Here is a 17,783-nt window from a genome sequence, read left to right on the forward strand (position 1 = left end):
TAGAAGTGGTCTAATGTGCATAGATCTTCTGCGGAAGTCTCAGGCAAGGCCGTATGTCTTTGTAACCACGTTTGTTTTTTTGCGTGGATTTACAGACTCTCTGATGGTAATATTTTGTTGTTGTTTTTTATGAATAGTCATACTTTTCACTTTTTAATTAATGCTCTTACAATTTCATTAGTATTCTTAGATTTAGTTTTTATGATCAGATCCCACGAATCAGCATACATTTCCTGATACATATAGTCAATTCACAACTTTGCTGCATTTCAATTGAATAAATTCCCCACTTATTATAGTTCAGTACTTTATCTTATTGTGCAAGCTCTTAATCTTAATTATTTGTAATATCTTTGTTAAATCTTAATATTTACCATATAACATGCTGTAAAAGGATTTCAGAATGTTTGCTCCTGTCTATTTATTTTCTTGAGGAAGCTGCCGAGAATTAACGACTCCAGATTTCCCATGACGTAAACTCATTGTTCAGGCCCTTTCAGTATAAACAAACCTAGGCTTGTCTTTGATTAATCTCATGGCCCTTCATAGAGTCACAATGTCTTAGATTACAGTTACCTGTAGCTCACTTTAAGTATAATTCCACAGTCAGTTCAGTTCTGTTGGGTAATATGTAATTAGGCTCATGGTTTAGAGTCATCTGAATTGGTTTTCAGGTATTTGGTAATGGGTGGTGGTTAGAAAGGTTAGGAACGGTGAATGACTTCATCAATAAGTTCATCAATACAAGTCAAATAAGTGCCGATGGTGCTGAGCCTAACTCCTCTCCAAACACTCTCTCTCTCTCTCTCTCTCTCTCTCTCTCTCTCTCTCTCTCTCTCTCTCTCTCTCTCTCTCTCTCTCTCTCTCTCTCTCTCTCTCTCTCTCTCTCTCTCTCTCTCTCTCTCTCTCTCTCTCTCTCTCTCTCTCTCTCTCAAACACGCAGACATAATGGCTCTGGAATTTATTGCTTAAGTGTAAATAATTAAATCACTTCAGATTACCATAAATAAAGGGAAATAGGAGACCCAGATTTCCTTTTTTTCTTTCTTTCTTTTTGTGGAACATTGTGTTTTATGCATCTCAGTTACTTTAATTTCTTTAAAAAAGGATTTGTGGACATTTGTGAGACTTCAAATTACTGCTAGCTTTACAATTGACCCAAAAGCATTTGGACTCTTAAACTACACTTACATGTCTTGACATTATATAACAAAATATCAAATGGCATGGCATTTATATTGCAGAATGACAGCACAAGCAAAATGTTGGACTATATTACTAATAAATACTGTTGACTCAAAGGCCAAATAACAATTTAATTGCATCTTTATTCAAGACAAAAATAAACATAAAAACTAAGACCATAAATGACATTTTTTAATGCCCTCTTTGGTGCTTCCGCTGTACTTTTTCAGATGCTTTATATTAAAATGTAAAGTCAGCGGGTCTCAGATAAACACCTCCCTCCAATTCACTTTCTTATCGTGTCTGCTTTTGCCACCCACTTCCTGTTTATCCTCCGTGTTTCTTCATCTCTCCTTTTGTTGGTGTTTCTTCCTTCATTCTTAGACAAAATTGTATTCCTGTACGACCCCAGAAGTTGTTGGAAAAAGAGAACACAATTTAGATGTGGAAAAACTCCCTGTACAAAACTTAAGATTTCTATTAACCAATTAATTAATGGGTGAATAACTGTGCAGTCACACTTATGTAACTCTTGAATGTATCCTTGTTTGCCATAGCAGACATGGCCGACAAACATGAAGAGGCTCTCCCTCTCCACATGTTCCTACTAGTCAATGTACAACACATAAGCATTCAGACTATTTATGTAACTAGATTGCATACACTGTTAGAAAAATCTGTAGAAAATACAGTATTACTGGCAGCTACTTGTCAGTAACTTACTGTAGATTTAAATTGATGTTATTTACTGGCAACAATTTGTTCAAAATTAAATGAACATTAAACATTAACAAATCTTTATCTTTACAGAATAAAACTAAAATAACATCCTCATGCAAAGCATTCTGGGAACCAAAATCTGAAGGAAAAAAACAGAAAAAGGTTGATGAAGATTTCTGGTTCCCAGAATGCTTTGCATTAGATTGTTATTTTATAATTTTATTCTTTAAAGACAAAGACTTGTTAATGTTTAATGTTCATTTAACTTTGAACAAACTGTTGCCGGTAAATAACATAAATTTAAATCTACAGTAAGTTACTGGCAAACAGCTGCAAAACTACAGCAAATTTTTTACAGTGTAGAGAAACAGTGACTACTTGTACGCACCATGTGATCAGACATTTGTCAGTGATACAGCCATACAGTTCCTTATTCAGATTCACTCTTGTTGATAAACTTTAGATGAAGAATATCCTGGCATGCTGTTACGCGGGGTGTGTATATTGTATGTGTGTGTGAGAGCCCGTGTATACAGTGAAACCAGAGACGAAGAATGAGAAGCCGTTAGAGCGCTGTCTCCACTTATGGTGACAAGCAGTTAATCAACATGATTTTGACTTTTTATGGTCTTGGAGCTGCCCAGTGCCACTGCTTGATAAGGACATTCATTCCCTCTCCTGTCATTCAGTGGTTTCCTCTCACTGGCGGCTAATCAGCCTGGAGACCTTAAGCTTTAATGCAGTAACCCTAGATAGTGCTACAGTGCATTTAGAAAGTATGCAGACATTTTATGTTGCTGCCTTATGCTAAATATTTTCAATTAAAATTATTTTCTACAACAATCTACACTCCACACTTCATATTGGCAAAGCAAGAACTGAAAATGTCTGTCTACCGACGGTCCGAGGATCGTTTTTGCTTTGTAATTATGGGGCTTGGAGTGTAGATTGTGATAAAAAAAAAAAGCATTTTAACATAAGGCTGCAACATAACAAAATGATAACAGTATTAAGTGGTGTGAATACTTTCTACATGCACTGTAAATGTGCTTGTAGCAGAACGATTGTAAATTCCTTTTCAAATAAAGTGTGTTCACCTGGTGTTATGATATGCAGTGTGCTCTTCTGTTGCAGAGAGCCGGACACAGAGGGGTACGAGGCCACACAGCTGAGGTCACTGATGGTCACATCATCAGGAAGATTTACTCGATTCTCAATATAATATGTGTCAGCCTTCTTGCCAGAAGTGTTTTTGAAGGAAAAGTTCAAAGCAGGTTCCCAGTGAAGAGTGGGTGCCGTCTTTTTATATGTGGCCTTACAGACAGCAATCCTCTGACCATTTTCTCTGTCCAGATAAGTTTGCAGCCGGGTCACTTTAAAACATAGAACTTTAATTTAATTTGAATATCGTTATGATATCATCATTATATATTGTTGTCTTCATTGCTAACTCTAAATACTTTTTTTTTTTTTCTACAACAAATTGAATTCTTCACTGGTTCATGATGAGGAAACAGAGAGATGTAGTCTATCACTGAATGAAAGTTAATAACATCAGTTGTTAGTGATCAGTTAGTGGAATTACACCCACAAGTTTTTACAATAGTGTTACAATAATTTGAAATTGAACTCACCGCTTACAGAGACATTTATAGCTCTGCTTTCTCCTTTCATTGATAAATCACAAGAGTAAAATCCTTCATCTTCCATTGAAATCTTGGGAATGAATAATGAAACTCCATTTGAAGTGTTGTACAGCCTCTTTCCATCATTACAAGTGTCGTCCAGTTTGGGTGACAAACAAAGATAACATTTTCTGCCCCGCATGCTGATGTTCCACACAATATAAATGAATTCATTCCAGTTGACATCAGTGACATTACTGGCGCACCATAAAGTCACATCGCTGCCCTCCATAAAGATCTGCTCTTTGAAATCTGAAAGAAAGAAAATACTATAAATTGTATTTAAATTAGATTAAATATTGGACTAAAGTAAATTGTTTGTTTAATCAAACTAAAATAAATAAATATATAAATAAATGTGATCTGCTTTTGACACGTTGAGGTAAATTATTAAAATATATTTCAAATATAAAAAAATGGGTATTACAATGTATTTTGCCTTTTTTTTTTTTTTTTTTTTAACACAAAACCTATATTTCCCTGCCAAGCCAGACTGGTTTTAAATGTTTTTTGCGAGGCCAATCTCCTCCCTTCACTGACCATTCTGTTTTTGGTTTTTCCTTTTATTTTCTAACTTGTATCCATTCATGGACAATACAGCTTTAAATAAATAAAAGTGTATATTGTCTGACCTGTCAGTTTTTTTTCAATCACAGCATCTTGATTCTGCTGATTCTGTTTTGATAAGTCTTGTTCTCCTAGGACAGTTAGTGCACAGCATGTTAGTAACCGGTTAATGTGAGCGCTGGAAACAGAATCATTCACTCAAGTAAGTATTCCTGTTACACAAATTTAAATGTGGGATGTTAAAGGTTAAGAAGAAACTTTTATTACATACATTTGTCATATTTCAAACACAAATCCATCACATGCACATGAAATAACAGATTCCTCATTCTTCTGCACAACCATTTTGAGCTCCATTAAATCAAAGAAAGTGGAATATAAAGCAGATTTTCCCTGATCAACAGTTACTGTCCGTTACACTCTTTTATCCACAAAATTTATCCACAACAATTTATTTGACACTGTTTTTGTGACAGATTTAAACAAGGCCATGATTTTCACCATGAAACAAACAGTGTTTGGGCACTTTAGCCACACATAGAAATGTGTGAATCTCATTCCATAAAATATCAGTAAAATATAAGTGGCATCTGCAAACATTTTATGTTATAATACGAAGGCTGAACCATTTATTGTATGTAATTGTAACCATATTACAAATTTAAACTCACCTCGTGTGTGGCTTCCTGGTCCAAAGATGCTTAGGAGGAAGACCACTGTTATTATCCAGCTGTTCGCCATCGCTTCAAATCTCTGGTCAGACTCCCTTTTCACTCACCTTTGAATGTGCTCTTTCCCTTGTCTGAGTTCTCCTCTTTTTGTTTCCTTCAGCGGTGAAGCTATTGTACACTGTTTTTAATTATCATTTCATAATCTTCTCTCATATCCTGTCTTGTTAACCACGGCAGTCATGTGAGAGCATCTTCAAAGTGCAGATTAGCAGTGTGTGATGTGTTAATTTTGTTGTCTTCTAGCTGGCAGAACAATGAGAGTATAGTGACCGAGAAGATGAAAGAAAGATGAAAATGCTCTTTTGATCAATTTACAGTGCAGTTTCAGACTTGAACATTGCTTGAATACTTTTAATTACCTTTTTTCACATCATTTTATCCATAATGAAAAGAAAACACCAAACGTACGATAACTTTGCAAATTTTATCAATCTTTGCAATGGCACTAAAAATGTACCTCATTTGCGTCCCATCTTTAAAGGCCCACTGAAGTGCCTTGAAACATGCATCTTTGATGCGTTGACGTAATTTCCACTGAAACAGGAAGCTAAGGCGGGACACATTGAATGGCTCCTCCCCCTTTTCAAATAGCCAATAGCATTTAGTTTACCTCACAGACTGCAAGTCGTACTTGACAGCACCATGGAAGCGAATCCGAGCGCTGAAGATACGTTGGATTCAATAGTAGATGTGTAAATAAAGTCTAGCCATTTTATTCCTAACCAACGTACAGTTGGAAAACGGAACAAAACTCGAGCAACCGAACACACATCTCCACCCAGTGGCAAAATTTTGTTTTAAAAAGTAGGTGAGACAGGTGTGGGGGGAGGAGGTTGCTATACAATGCTAAGATATTATGTACAGTATGTGTACAATAATTTTTTGTGGAAAAAATAACATTACGATGTCCAGAAATTAATTTCAATAGTACATTGGGTTTAATTTGTCATATAATGAGATCTACTAATATATATTGTTAGTGCCGATAATTTTCACATGAATAAATCCATAGATCCGCGAATATAGCTTGTGTACTTTCATGGTCTAGTGGCAGAACTGTTGCCAAGTGCGTCAGAGGTTCCGGGTTCTAATCCGCACTCTTGTGGTTTTTTTTTTCCTCATCGAAACCAAATTTGTTTATCAGTGGTTGTATATCAAGCAGGGACACGTTTGTGTGCAGTTTGTTTTGTGATATAGAGAGTCTCCACAATGGTGATAGATTGAATCGCACATCCGAGTGAAGACACTGTATCCGCGCCACTGATAGCCACGAGTGCTCAGCAGCTTGATTTAAAGGGATAGTTCACTTTGAAATTAATTTATGGTATGTTTTAGCTTACCTCAAGGGCATCCAAGATGTAGGTGTCTTTTTTTCCGCAGTAGTTTAAATTTTGATATTTTTAGGTCAAACCGTTCTTGTCTGTCAGTCATATAATGCAGGTCTGTGGTCACGGTCTCAAAGAGCATGCACAGAGTCCAAACCGCTCGTTTCGTGTCTTAGGCCATCAATGTGTACTTACGATGGGGAATTGTTTAGCTAATTTGGACGATGGGGAATTGTTTTAATTTGGACTCTGTGCATGCTCTTTGAGACAGTGACCATAGACCTGCATTATATGACTGACAGACAAGAACGGTTTGACCTAAAAATATCAAAATTTAAACTACTGCGGAAAAAAAGACACCTACATCTTGGATGCCCTTGAGGTAAGCTAAAACATACCAAAATTTAATTTCAAAGTGAACTATCCCTTTAAAAAACAACACATTTCAGCGCTAGAACGCCTTTTATTCGACAAACGAACGAAATTAATACCCTGCTAGTTAACTGGAGATGTTTTATTTATCTGTATTAGGTACATCCGTGCCGCGAGTTATTTCAAAAAGTGATGGGGACAATATCAACCCTGGCAAAAACCCTTATGGCTCCGCGACCTGTCAACGGTCGCTTTGGCCAGGTGGTATTCATAGCATAGGGGGTGGGATGCTTTAGATTCTAGAGAGCATTTGATTGGACAGAAGATGTGAAGTCCGCAGTGATGTCATAAAAATCCGTGATCCATTTTAGTGGAAGTGAGAGACTGTAAGTTTTGAATGCTTAAATCTCCTAAATGCAAATTTTGTCATTGTTTTGGAACACACCAGCTTATTAATAACCTTAAGCCTAACATGTTCGTACTAAAAGATTTCAGGGGGCCTTTAAGATATTTTACACTTTGATTGGTGTCCTTCTGCAAATTCACTTGATTGGACATGATTTAAAAAGGCACATCAAGTGCATCATAAAACAATCTTCCAAACCCTGTTTTTGCCTTCCCTATGTAAAACCACTATGGGAAGCCTAATAATTATTTAGATTTTAGAGCTATCTGGACAGATTTGATTGAAGCAACTGAATCTCAAAACAAAATGAGTTTACTAGCAAAAAAAGGGAAAGTGAAAGTAACCATTATGAAACACGAATCAACATAATTTGCATATGATCACATTTGCTGTGCATTGACTTTAGGTTCACAAAACAATGTTTATGTTGGTAACAATCTCTAAACCATGTACTGCTTTGGTCTGTTTGCCTATAAATATTATTGGCAAGTTATAATTTCCTCCATTGTCTAATGTCAGCATTGGCAAATTTTAACATTATTTTCAACAGGTCAAAACAACAGTGGCAACAGCTACTTACCTACTCATAAGAGATTTTTTTTAATTATTGCTTTTTTTAATGTCTGCTAAAGACTGTTCGATTTCAGCAATCCTATAAGATCATTATAAAACACACACTGTACGAAATGGATCTAATAAACTTGGGTATGACATATATGTAGACTGTATGATGATACAACTTCATTGTACAACTCAAGTTAGTCTAGAAGAATAAATCGCTAGTGGTAAACAAATAGAGCAAGATTCATTTTTATATGTGCTGAAAAAAAGCGGAGGAAACGTAAGAGGAGAATATGGATGTGGTCATGGCTAGGGAAAAGAGGCCAGCTTGGCATGCAAATTTTGCAAATGGAGCTTGAGGTAGTTTTAAGTTTCAGTGCCATGTAGCGTTGATCAATACGCCATTTCATGTTACATTTTTATTGGCTAGTCGGTAAATCGTAGCAGCACACACACTGCGAGATTATCACCGGCTATCTTTGGTCACAAGACCGTGACAACATCTGTCTTTGAACCTCTTTCTCAGCACTCTCAAGCATTTTAGCATAAGGCTGCAACATAAAATAGTATTCAGTGTGAATACTTTCTGATTGCAATATATTTCCTGTTCCCGTCTGCTTGGCTCTGATCCCAGTCTGCTTTCCAGAGCTCTGCTGTTATCTCAACCAGAGGAATGTAGCTTCGTACGCTATCAGTTGGTAAACCTCGAACTGTTTTTAGCACTCCCTCCTACCCTGTCTCTGTTTGTCTAGGTCGGTCAGACTGACCATGGGGGTGGGGGGCGTCATTGCAGGTGCGTCAGAAATGACCCAGTCCTACGGTGACACAACAGAGCAATCAATACAAATGCCTTGACACAGAGTGGTGATGGTTCACCTCCTAATGTCTGTTCAAAATAAAGAGCAGAGCTAAGTGTGTGTCTAGCCTCAATGCGAATTTTTTTTTTGTGATCCATGAGTCAGGTCTGTGCGCGCAGGGATGATGAAAGGCGATGACGCAGAGTTGTGACAATAATGCAGACGCTGGTCTATATGTCTCCACGTCTTTAGAGGTTAAAATAGAACTCAAGGTGTTCAGCTTCCAGTCGGGTTTGAAAAGTATGTGTGGAACTGAGATTTGACCTTTCATCAGTTAATTATGTTTTGAATGTGTGTGTGTGTCTCTGTGTGTGTACTTCACTAGTTTGCTGGCAAATCTGCACCCTACAGTGAGATAAATGTGACAACCCTTCTTTGGGAATATTTAGTGATGTCGTCATTTGACAAAAAGATTCATACACACACTTAACAGATAAGTTCAATTAGTTAACGCATTAGGTATCATGAACTAGCAATAATACGTTTACAGCATTTTGCATTTAATAAATATTAACGGTAATTTATAAATATACTATTGTTCATCCATTCATTAATATTATTATCAAATGTTAATGCATACCAGGGCTGGACTGGGACAAAAAATCGGCCCGGGCATTTTGGCCCAGACCGGCCCACTATATGATCATAAACACCACCCATCTTTGCACACCCTTAATTATATGCATATCAACTCCTATTCATTAAAACCACTAATGCCATGTAATTAGTGAGTATAGGAACGAGTGAGAGTTAACAGATGAAATAAGTAAAAATTTGACATTTATTAATACAGTTGATCTATACTCCACAGTGATGAATCCTGAAACAAGCTTTAAGTGGCTCTGGCATAGCAATACAAGTGTTTCTTACAGGATTTTTGTTAAAACTGACAGTGACAGTAATAGCCATATTTTGTAAAACAAATGCACTAAAAAATAAAGCAAACTTTCATAATTAGTTTTGTACCAATTTCTATACTTGAAAGAGATAAACACATGATCTTTTATTTTGACGCAAACTGCATCAAGCTTTTATTTTGGCGGAAAACATGGTTTACAAACGCCTCTCATTAAATTTCTAGTGAATTGTGGTAATCGTCAACTATGCAGATGTGGAAATAATCTGTAACTGGGTTATGGGTTCCTACACTCATGACATTTTGAAAGTAGTTCTGCTTACCGCAGGCTCTACACTCTCTCATCTCTCTCCTGATCTTCCTCACTATCATCATCATCACAGGAGCTGATCAAGGTCAGAAAACATATATTTTGACACAGTTTACAGTGTCTGCTTTAAGGGCCTGGTTTTATTTTGACAGATACACACTGACACTGCTGCACGCTCGCTCACTCATTTAAAGTTGTGATTGGGCCAGCCCAGTGTCAATCAAGAAAAGAGCCAATGGGCCGCTGATCTACGTGTTTCATGGGCTGGTCTGTCAGAAAAAAAAAACTAACACTGACTTTTTTTGACCAATGCATTACACCGGCACAAACCCAGCGCCGCCAATTAAGCAAAACAAAACAAAACGAATGGGCCGCCGATGAACAAATTTTATGGGCCGTTAAAAAAAAAAATAATAATAATAATAAAAAGTATGTATGAGTATGCGATGTATCAGCCCAAAAAGCACGTCGCCCACCAAGAAAATGCCCGGTATGCCCAATGGCCAGTCCAGCCATGATGCTTACAACTTGTATTAATGTATTAATAAATGTTGCTAGTTCATTATACCTAATGCAATAACTAAATTAATTAAATTATCAATTTAGATTATTAAACTTTCTACAACCTACAAGTTTTTCCACATTAAAGGTGCATTCACGTCCATGTTGGACTTACCGCAATTACGAGATCCCGACGTAAAAAGCGTTCACGCCCTCGTAGTACTTATTATTACAACTTGTAAACTCAGAATTTTTGGAGGGCACCGACTTTTACCATGTGTGACCGTTGTACCATTTGTAGCGACTGCTGCAGATTAATTCTTCCATTGATGGTGTAAATAATTACATAAAAATTGCAGGATAATAAGGGTTTTTATTCCAAAAATGCATAAACAGGTAGGGTTAGAGTTAGCCTGTTATAAATATAATATCCTGTAAAAAATGTATAGTACAAAAAACAGCAGCAGTGGTTGCCAGAAATTCACCATAAAAAAATGAGGTCAATGTTTCCTGTATTGCAGGGATGGCATATTTGGCCTGTACGTTTGATAACTTATAACCGTGTATTTTTTAAGAGATATAATATTAAAAATCTAGCCTAACTGAACTACCTCAGTTCAGTTCAGTTCAGAAATCTATTTGTTTGTTTTTTGTTTTACCTTAAAATGTACTGATAACCACCATAATACAGACCGTAGGGTAGAAAGACGGGCCACACATTTCCAAATACTCACACAGGGACGTAGACGCAAAGACAAAACATCATCAGGGTAACATACGACACAAAAAAATATATATAATATACATTTATTACATAGTACAAAATGTAACACAAAACACCCTAATGTACATTACTGATAACAAAAATAAGAATAAACAAAACTAGAGTTAAAACTGAGAACTTCTGAGACTTACTTTACTGCTTTTCACTGGAATTTAGATAGTAATTCATAGTTTTTACAAAATAAATGCAGATTTGTATTTTCAGCCAGTATTTTACATTAAAATGACATATAATGTGATACTAAACCATTCATAGGTTTTCAGTGTACATGGACAAAGAGAGTAAAGTAAGGATATTTTGGCTGGTCCTGACTTTGTGAGAGCCCTTTAAAGGCCTGTTTGAGGGTCAAGACTAGGGATAAGGTTATAATTAGACTAAGAGTAGATTTGGGGTAAGGGTTCGGATTATGCCTTGGAACAGTGATTCATGACTTATGATGAGACAGTAATTGTCAGGTTAGTGAGGTACATGGAAGGTCTAACAAAAACCTCATTATTTTCATGCTTCATTCATGGCTTATAGGGTTGTGACGCTCGGGTGTGTGTACAAATAAAAAGGCCTTGTGCCGTCATGGTGTCACTTACTGGTTCGTTTCGCACATGATAAGCCTCCCTGCTGGGTCCTGTGCATGTGCGTGTGTTTCATCTGTCTTGCGTAAATGTCACAGTGTGTGAGAGAGTTGTAGCCAATGGGGATGAAATCAGATGGGGCAGCCCGCTGTGACCGCACTGTGAGCGTCCAGATGCTTTGAGAGATGAGGGTGTGAGGTCAATATATCAGCTCGCTCATGTGTTCATTTGTCGTGTGAGGTCTCTGAGGTTGTTGTCGGGTCCTTGTCCTAGTTTTGTGTGCGTGCGTGCGTGTGTGTGTGTGTGAGAGAGAGAGACACAAACCATGTGGGCTTGTGTGAAAACCCAGCAGCTCCGGACAGGGTGACCCCATCAGGAGGCAGGTTAAATATTTATACCAGCCTTCACTGTGAAGATTCAATCTGCCCAGGGGAGAGAGAACCAGGAAAACCGTCAAGTCCAATGCTTTTCACAGCATTGCTGGATCTGTGTGCTTGTGAGAGGAGGAGAGCGTGCGAATGAAATAGCGTTTTGGATAGAGACGATGTTCTGCCCACAGTAAATGTAATTTGCATGTTCCTGTGTTTGTTTTTGCATGTGTGGGGGGTAAGAGAGACAGTATTGTATGATAACCGGTTGATTTGAATATATCACTGAATGCTTTTTTGTTTTAAATAAACAGAAAGTTCTGAAACTAAATTCTGATTGATGTGGATGAGCTTGATGGCTGAAAAATTGTTTATTCTGATGATAATAAACTAATACATATAAGCATTTTATTAGGTGTAATACACAATTGAATATTTTTTTGCCTCTATTAAATGATGGTAACAACAGTTGTATAACAGTGTCTGCCCACTTTTTAGCAACCTTGTTTCCAAAAGTATTTTTCCCATACATTTTTTGCCATAGGGATTTTTGAAACGTTTAATAGTTTAATGGTGTAATAATAACCAGCCACGAGGTGAATCACAACATTACTTTGATTTTGTCACATACAACATTTCCCATCATCCTCCTCGGCACCTAACTATGCACACCTGGATCTCATATAGTCCTCATCACCAGCACTATAGAGTGTATGTGTATATGTTTGTATGTACCATATAACTACTATAACTTTTTTTGAAATAAAATGAGATCTTTACCCATATACACTCTCATAAATTATAATAATGATTTATTTTTTAGAGCTGTCAGGACAGATTTTGTGGGATATCTGCATAGATATGTCATTTGCCCATTTCTGTCATGTCATGCACAGAGAAAAGTATCTCTGGCTACATTGGTAACTGCGTGGGAGTATTGAGAAAAAACAAGGGAAAAAATTACCATGGATCATTCAAAATGGCAGTCTGATTTGACCCTACACTGTAAAAACTAAAGGAGCCTCAAGTATCCTGTTGGATACTCAAGGAACTTCAAAATGTAATTTTGGTGCCTCAGAGCTCTTTCTCCTATAGTAGGGTTACTGGAGGAGCATTGACAATCTTTGAGGTTCTTGCTGGAACTTATGGGATCCTTTAAGCACTTTGTATTTACTTCAGAGGTTCTGGAGTCACCTTTTCATTACCATGAGACCTCGAAGTGCTTTGGGGGAAAATAGAGGAACTTAAATGTGATAAAAGGGTTATTGGAAGATCTTTTAACATTTAAGTGGTTCCTGGAAGATCTCTTATATTAAAGCCAGCATCTGGAGGACCCCAATGGTTCAGTGAGGCCCGAATTAGATTATTATTCTATTATTATTATTATTATCCTATTATTATTATTATTATTATTATAGGCTACTTAAGTTTGATTCAGTATACATACCCAGGTGAAAAAGACGTACTATTAAATGTATTAAAAATGTACTTGAGTGTGTTTTTAGTAGACCTACAATACAAATATAGCCTACTTTAATGCATTTTTATTATTATTATTATTATTATTATTATAGGCAAGTTTGATTCAGTATACATACCCAGGTGAAAAAGATGTACTATTAAATGTATTAAAAATGTACTTGAGTGTGTTTTTAGTAGACCTACAATACAAATATACTTTAATGCATTTTTAATACATTTAACAGTAACTATAGTCTTTTTCACTTGGGTAGCTTACATATATTTAGTATAGGCCTATTTTATAAAGTCATTTAAACCTTAAACAACAACACTAAATAATAATAATATTATGAAGAAGAAGAAGCAGGAGGAGAAAAGTATTATTCTGTCACGAAACTGCTGCTATTCCTCTGCTGTCGTCGCTTCAGTGATGCTCGCGCTGCTCGCGCGCAACAAAGCTCAGCTGATCGTCATCAGAAAGTAACGGCTCCTCTCATCAAAGCTTCCGCCGTTTATTCGGCTCTCCATTACAAGGTTTGTAAACTCGCCAAATAAATATAAATACAGAGTCTACTCACTATATATTTAAACACACACATATATAAACTAAATTTATTATACATTACTACGTTTTTACAGTGTTTACCACTCGTTTATTGCACACACAGTATCTGGTATGAAGGTTTTAGCCGCGATGCTAACTACGTTGATCTAATGAACAAATGGAAATGATTGACTTATTGTCTTAGATTGATTTAGTTATTCAATTCAACATATTTTGTACAACTGTGTCTTCAAATTGCTGATATAGCCTAACTAATTTAGAAAATTCTCTGATTCTTGGCGTTTGTTATGAATAACAAAAACAGGTTATAGTTTGCTCTGTTTTTGTTTAGCCTAACGTTAACTTTACTTACTACAGGTGCCCTCATTCTCTCAAATACCATTTTAAAGCCATTTACTGGTCAATAAATATTATGTTGTGAATAATCATCTTTGTTCTTTTGTTTCCCCAGAACAACCATTACATTTCTAAAATAATCTGAACATTTCAGTGGCAACATTGAATTACAGTAAGTTACCTGCACCACATGCAAGTACTTTATTACTATGAACTTTAGCTGTGTGAAGTTGTATTGTTTGACTGTGTACTTGTGTTTTTTAATCAGTTACTCTCTGAAAATCTTTTCTCATGATCTCAAATCTCATTCATGTTACTCAGAAAAATAATATCACAGGTTTGATTCACAAAAAATGCTATAGACATTTTAACTCTGAATTATAACTTCAAGTTTAGTCTTTTTCGACAAAAAAATAAATAAATAGGAAAAAGCTATTAGGCTTCAGAAGACTTGCAACACAACCCATAACACATGAGTTGTGAACTCATTGATTATTTTTAGAATCTTTTCTGGGACATTTTTGGAGCTTAACCATTTTTACATAAATTGTTGCATTGAATTGAACTAGACAAGTGTGCATAAGAATGGTTTCATGAATGATTTACACAATTGTTTTCTGCTTGTGTTTCATGCAGTGTCAGCGATCGGTGACTGGGGTTGCATTATGCCTGAGATCTGCTTTTGGCTTACACAGACAGAAAGTCAAACAGGTTTGGAACGTCACAAGGCTGAGGAAATTATTTAAATTTCACAACTATCACTTTAATAACATTACTAACAGTAAATTTTGTACTTTGCAGGGATCTCGGTAAGCTGAAATACAAGTTTGATCAAGAATAAAAATCCTCCTGTAGACCTGAAAATCATTGAAGTGCCTGGACCATCCACCAGAAAAGAGGAAAAACAAACGGAAAACGATGCTGTACCTTTTCACTTTTCTAACTCATTAAGTACCTCACACCAACTTGGTCCCATAGTGACATTTCTGACCACAAACGAAATTGCTGATCGTGTGAATTCATATTGAAATGACTGAATTCACCAGTGAACATTCACAGAACAACAGATCATTTTACTGTACCTTAACTCTGTTTCGGGTCGAAGCCTCTACTTCTACTTCCTCTATCTTGTTTCATGAGAATACTCAACAACCATTTATGAACACTGTTGATTCAAGTCTCACATTTAAGCTTTTCAAAAGCCATAGTGTACATTACAGTCTCCAGTCTAACGGCATCCCAGACTTAAACATTTTATGATTCAAAATAGTTGAATAACTAACCATCAGAGATTTCGGTATATAATAGAGATAAAGGTTACAGCACAATGAGTGCATATTAGCACTGTTGTTTGTTTTTGGCATCTGATCAGCTTTTGGACTTGGAAACAGTGATGTCAGACTAACCATCGGACTGAAACACAAATGTTTTAAAGTTAAGTATGATGGACATTTTTAATTAGTTCAAATGTAATTTTTTTTACATTGATTTATTTAGTGGAACATATGTGTTTCCATGCATTTTGTTGAGATGTCTTTTCTTGTTTATCTATTGTATATACATGGTTGATTATTCATGTTGCTTATGTATTATACTATTTTTTTGTGTAGTCATTGATATTAATTTGTAGTTAGCTTTTTTCCCCATGTGCATGGAAGTGTATGTATAAAAATGAATATCAAATATGTAATAAACAATTCTTATTTTGTATTTGGTTCAATTTGTTTATTATAATAGAAGTCAAAGGTAACCATAGTAACAACATGAAATTAAATATTTAAAAAAAAATGAAATTTGGTTCCTGGAGGCACCCAAAGTGGTTCCACAAAGTGCCTAATATTAGAGTTCCTCAGGAAACCTGTGTGGTTCTTCAGAGAACCGGACCTTTTTAAAGGGTGCCTAGAGGATCTACAGACGGTTCCGCCGGTGTGGCAAAGTGAAGAACCCCAAAAGGTTCCTCCAGGCACCTTTTATTTTTACAGTGTATGGCATTATTTTTATAATCCTGACTTGACCCGAATGTAAGTAGGTGTAATGTAATAAGCAGCGACGTCTGCACAGCCTGCAGGACCGGGTATGACATAGACCGAAATCAGAGAATACAAATAAGAAACATAATTTAAAAGTGCATTTTAAAAGAATTCTGGTCTTCAGAGATCCATTTTGTAAAAGCAAATGTATTTTAAACTGCCCAAGGCCACTAAAACTCAAAACTAATACTAATACTCAACCCGTATCTGGCACTTGGATTCTTGGACCCAAACCCACTTGGATCTGGGACCAACTCTATACTTTATAACTTAATGTCTTTAATGAGGTAAAGAACTACAATCCCATGAAGCTTCAACAAAGGCAAATACCATAAATTAATAACCTTGTAGCCAGGCCCGGCTGCAGAATGAAATGACTGAGGGGGCATGCGAAATTATTAAGGGGGCTTAACTTAATACCATCAATGAACAATACACACACTGATAACTTGCTTAGTAAAAAAAAGATAAGCCAGCGTCATTTATTATGCATATATTAACCCTTTCACGCTTAATTTTAATATTCTAACTGACTCTGAGTTTTTTCAAGGCGACTGTTATTTTAGAATTTAGAACGTTCCCCCTAAATGTTTCCATGGCAACGCGTCATATTTGTCACGTGACACACCGCGGATATATCGCTTTTATTTCCTTTTCCCTTTTTTATTCAAAATACTCACAAACTTGCTTACCATGTCATCAACTATCCGATATTCCGATTCTCAAAAATGTGTATGTGAGTGTGTTTGGTCATTTAAAAACCTTTATAAATAATCTTGATCTTGATCTATAACGTGAGATGGCTGTTTCTTTGCGCCGCAGTTCTGAGAATCCTGTGAGTCATCAATTTCTCCCGAAATACATGCAAGAAAGTGGAATAGAAGAATAGAATAAACTACTTTATAGTTACTTCCACTGTGTTTGTCTGATATGATAACACACGTCGGAAAATTATATTTGAATAGATTGTTATTGCTGCTTCCACAGACATCAGTGTGTATTTTACAAACTCCAAATGTATTGTTTTACTAGTGCTTAATGTGTATTTAAATGTCTGAAACCTAAAATAAACATTGTGATTGTGAGGTTGAAAACACTGCATAGTTGTGATATATGACAGCGCTGAGCGCGTCCGACTCTGGCTCAGCGCCAACCAACGCGCGAAAGCACAGTTTGAATCTGGCAGTTATGTCACGTAACCGAACATTCTAAATCCCATATGTGGGACCGTACTCTCAGGGGCACTGAAATAAAAAAAAAAATCCCATATATGGAACTGTACCGCTCAAAAGGTTAAACATTTAATTTGTAACCATAAATACAAAAATGAAACTGAGGGGGCACAAATCAGATCTGAGGGGGCAATGCCCCCTTTTGCCCCCTCGTGGCGCCGGGCCTGCTTGTAGCCAACAGAAGGTCTGTCTTTAACTGTTCATAAGTTATCATTAAAAATCAATTCCCCTCATGGCCGTAGCCAGCTATGAGGTCACCGAGGTCCGGACCTCGGTCATTTTTTTATATTCAAAAATAAAATTTCAAGCTCTCTGAATGATTAATTAGCCGTTTAAACTGCGTCATATGTGTGTTTGCAATT

At 36.4% G+C, this 17,783-nt stretch overlaps 1 protein-coding gene across 1 annotated transcript; it reads right to left on the reverse strand.

Moving 5' to 3' along the window:
* Positions 1–1,297: 1,297 nt before the first annotated feature.
* On the reverse strand, positions 1,298–5,090 carry LOC308692474 (uncharacterized protein). The gene is made up of 5 exons (XM_081368519.1): positions 4,829–5,090; positions 4,223–4,288; positions 3,540–3,842; positions 3,003–3,278; positions 1,298–1,583 (listed from the first exon to the last, which is right to left on the reverse strand). Exons 1-5 carry the CDS (start codon positions 4,896–4,898, stop codon positions 1,513–1,515), a joined length of 786 nt encoding a protein of 261 aa, XP_081224645.1. The 5' UTR covers positions 4,899–5,090; the 3' UTR covers positions 1,298–1,512.
* Between the last annotated feature and the right edge of the window lie 12,693 nt (positions 5,091–17,783).

Source organism: Scardinius erythrophthalmus, assembly GCF_964197995.2.
Source record: "Scardinius erythrophthalmus genome assembly, chromosome: 6".
In the NCBI taxonomy this organism is placed as follows: domain Eukaryota; kingdom Metazoa; phylum Chordata; class Actinopteri; order Cypriniformes; family Leuciscidae; genus Scardinius; species Scardinius erythrophthalmus.

Bases quoted from the DNA above. Each gene is read 5' to 3' on its own strand.
- LOC308692474 (XM_081368519.1), bottom strand. From the start codon at position 4,898: ATGGCGAACAGCTGGATAATAACAGTGGTCTTCCTCCTAAGCATCTTT. The intron at 4,289-4,828 runs GTGAGTTTAAAT...TAACTGTCCTAG, and splicing joins ACCAGGAAGCCACACACGAG to GAGAACAAGACTTATCAAAA. The intron at 3,279-3,539 runs GTGAGTTCAATT...TATGTTTTAAAG, and splicing joins TATAAATGTCTCTGTAAGCG to TGACCCGGCTGCAAACTTAT.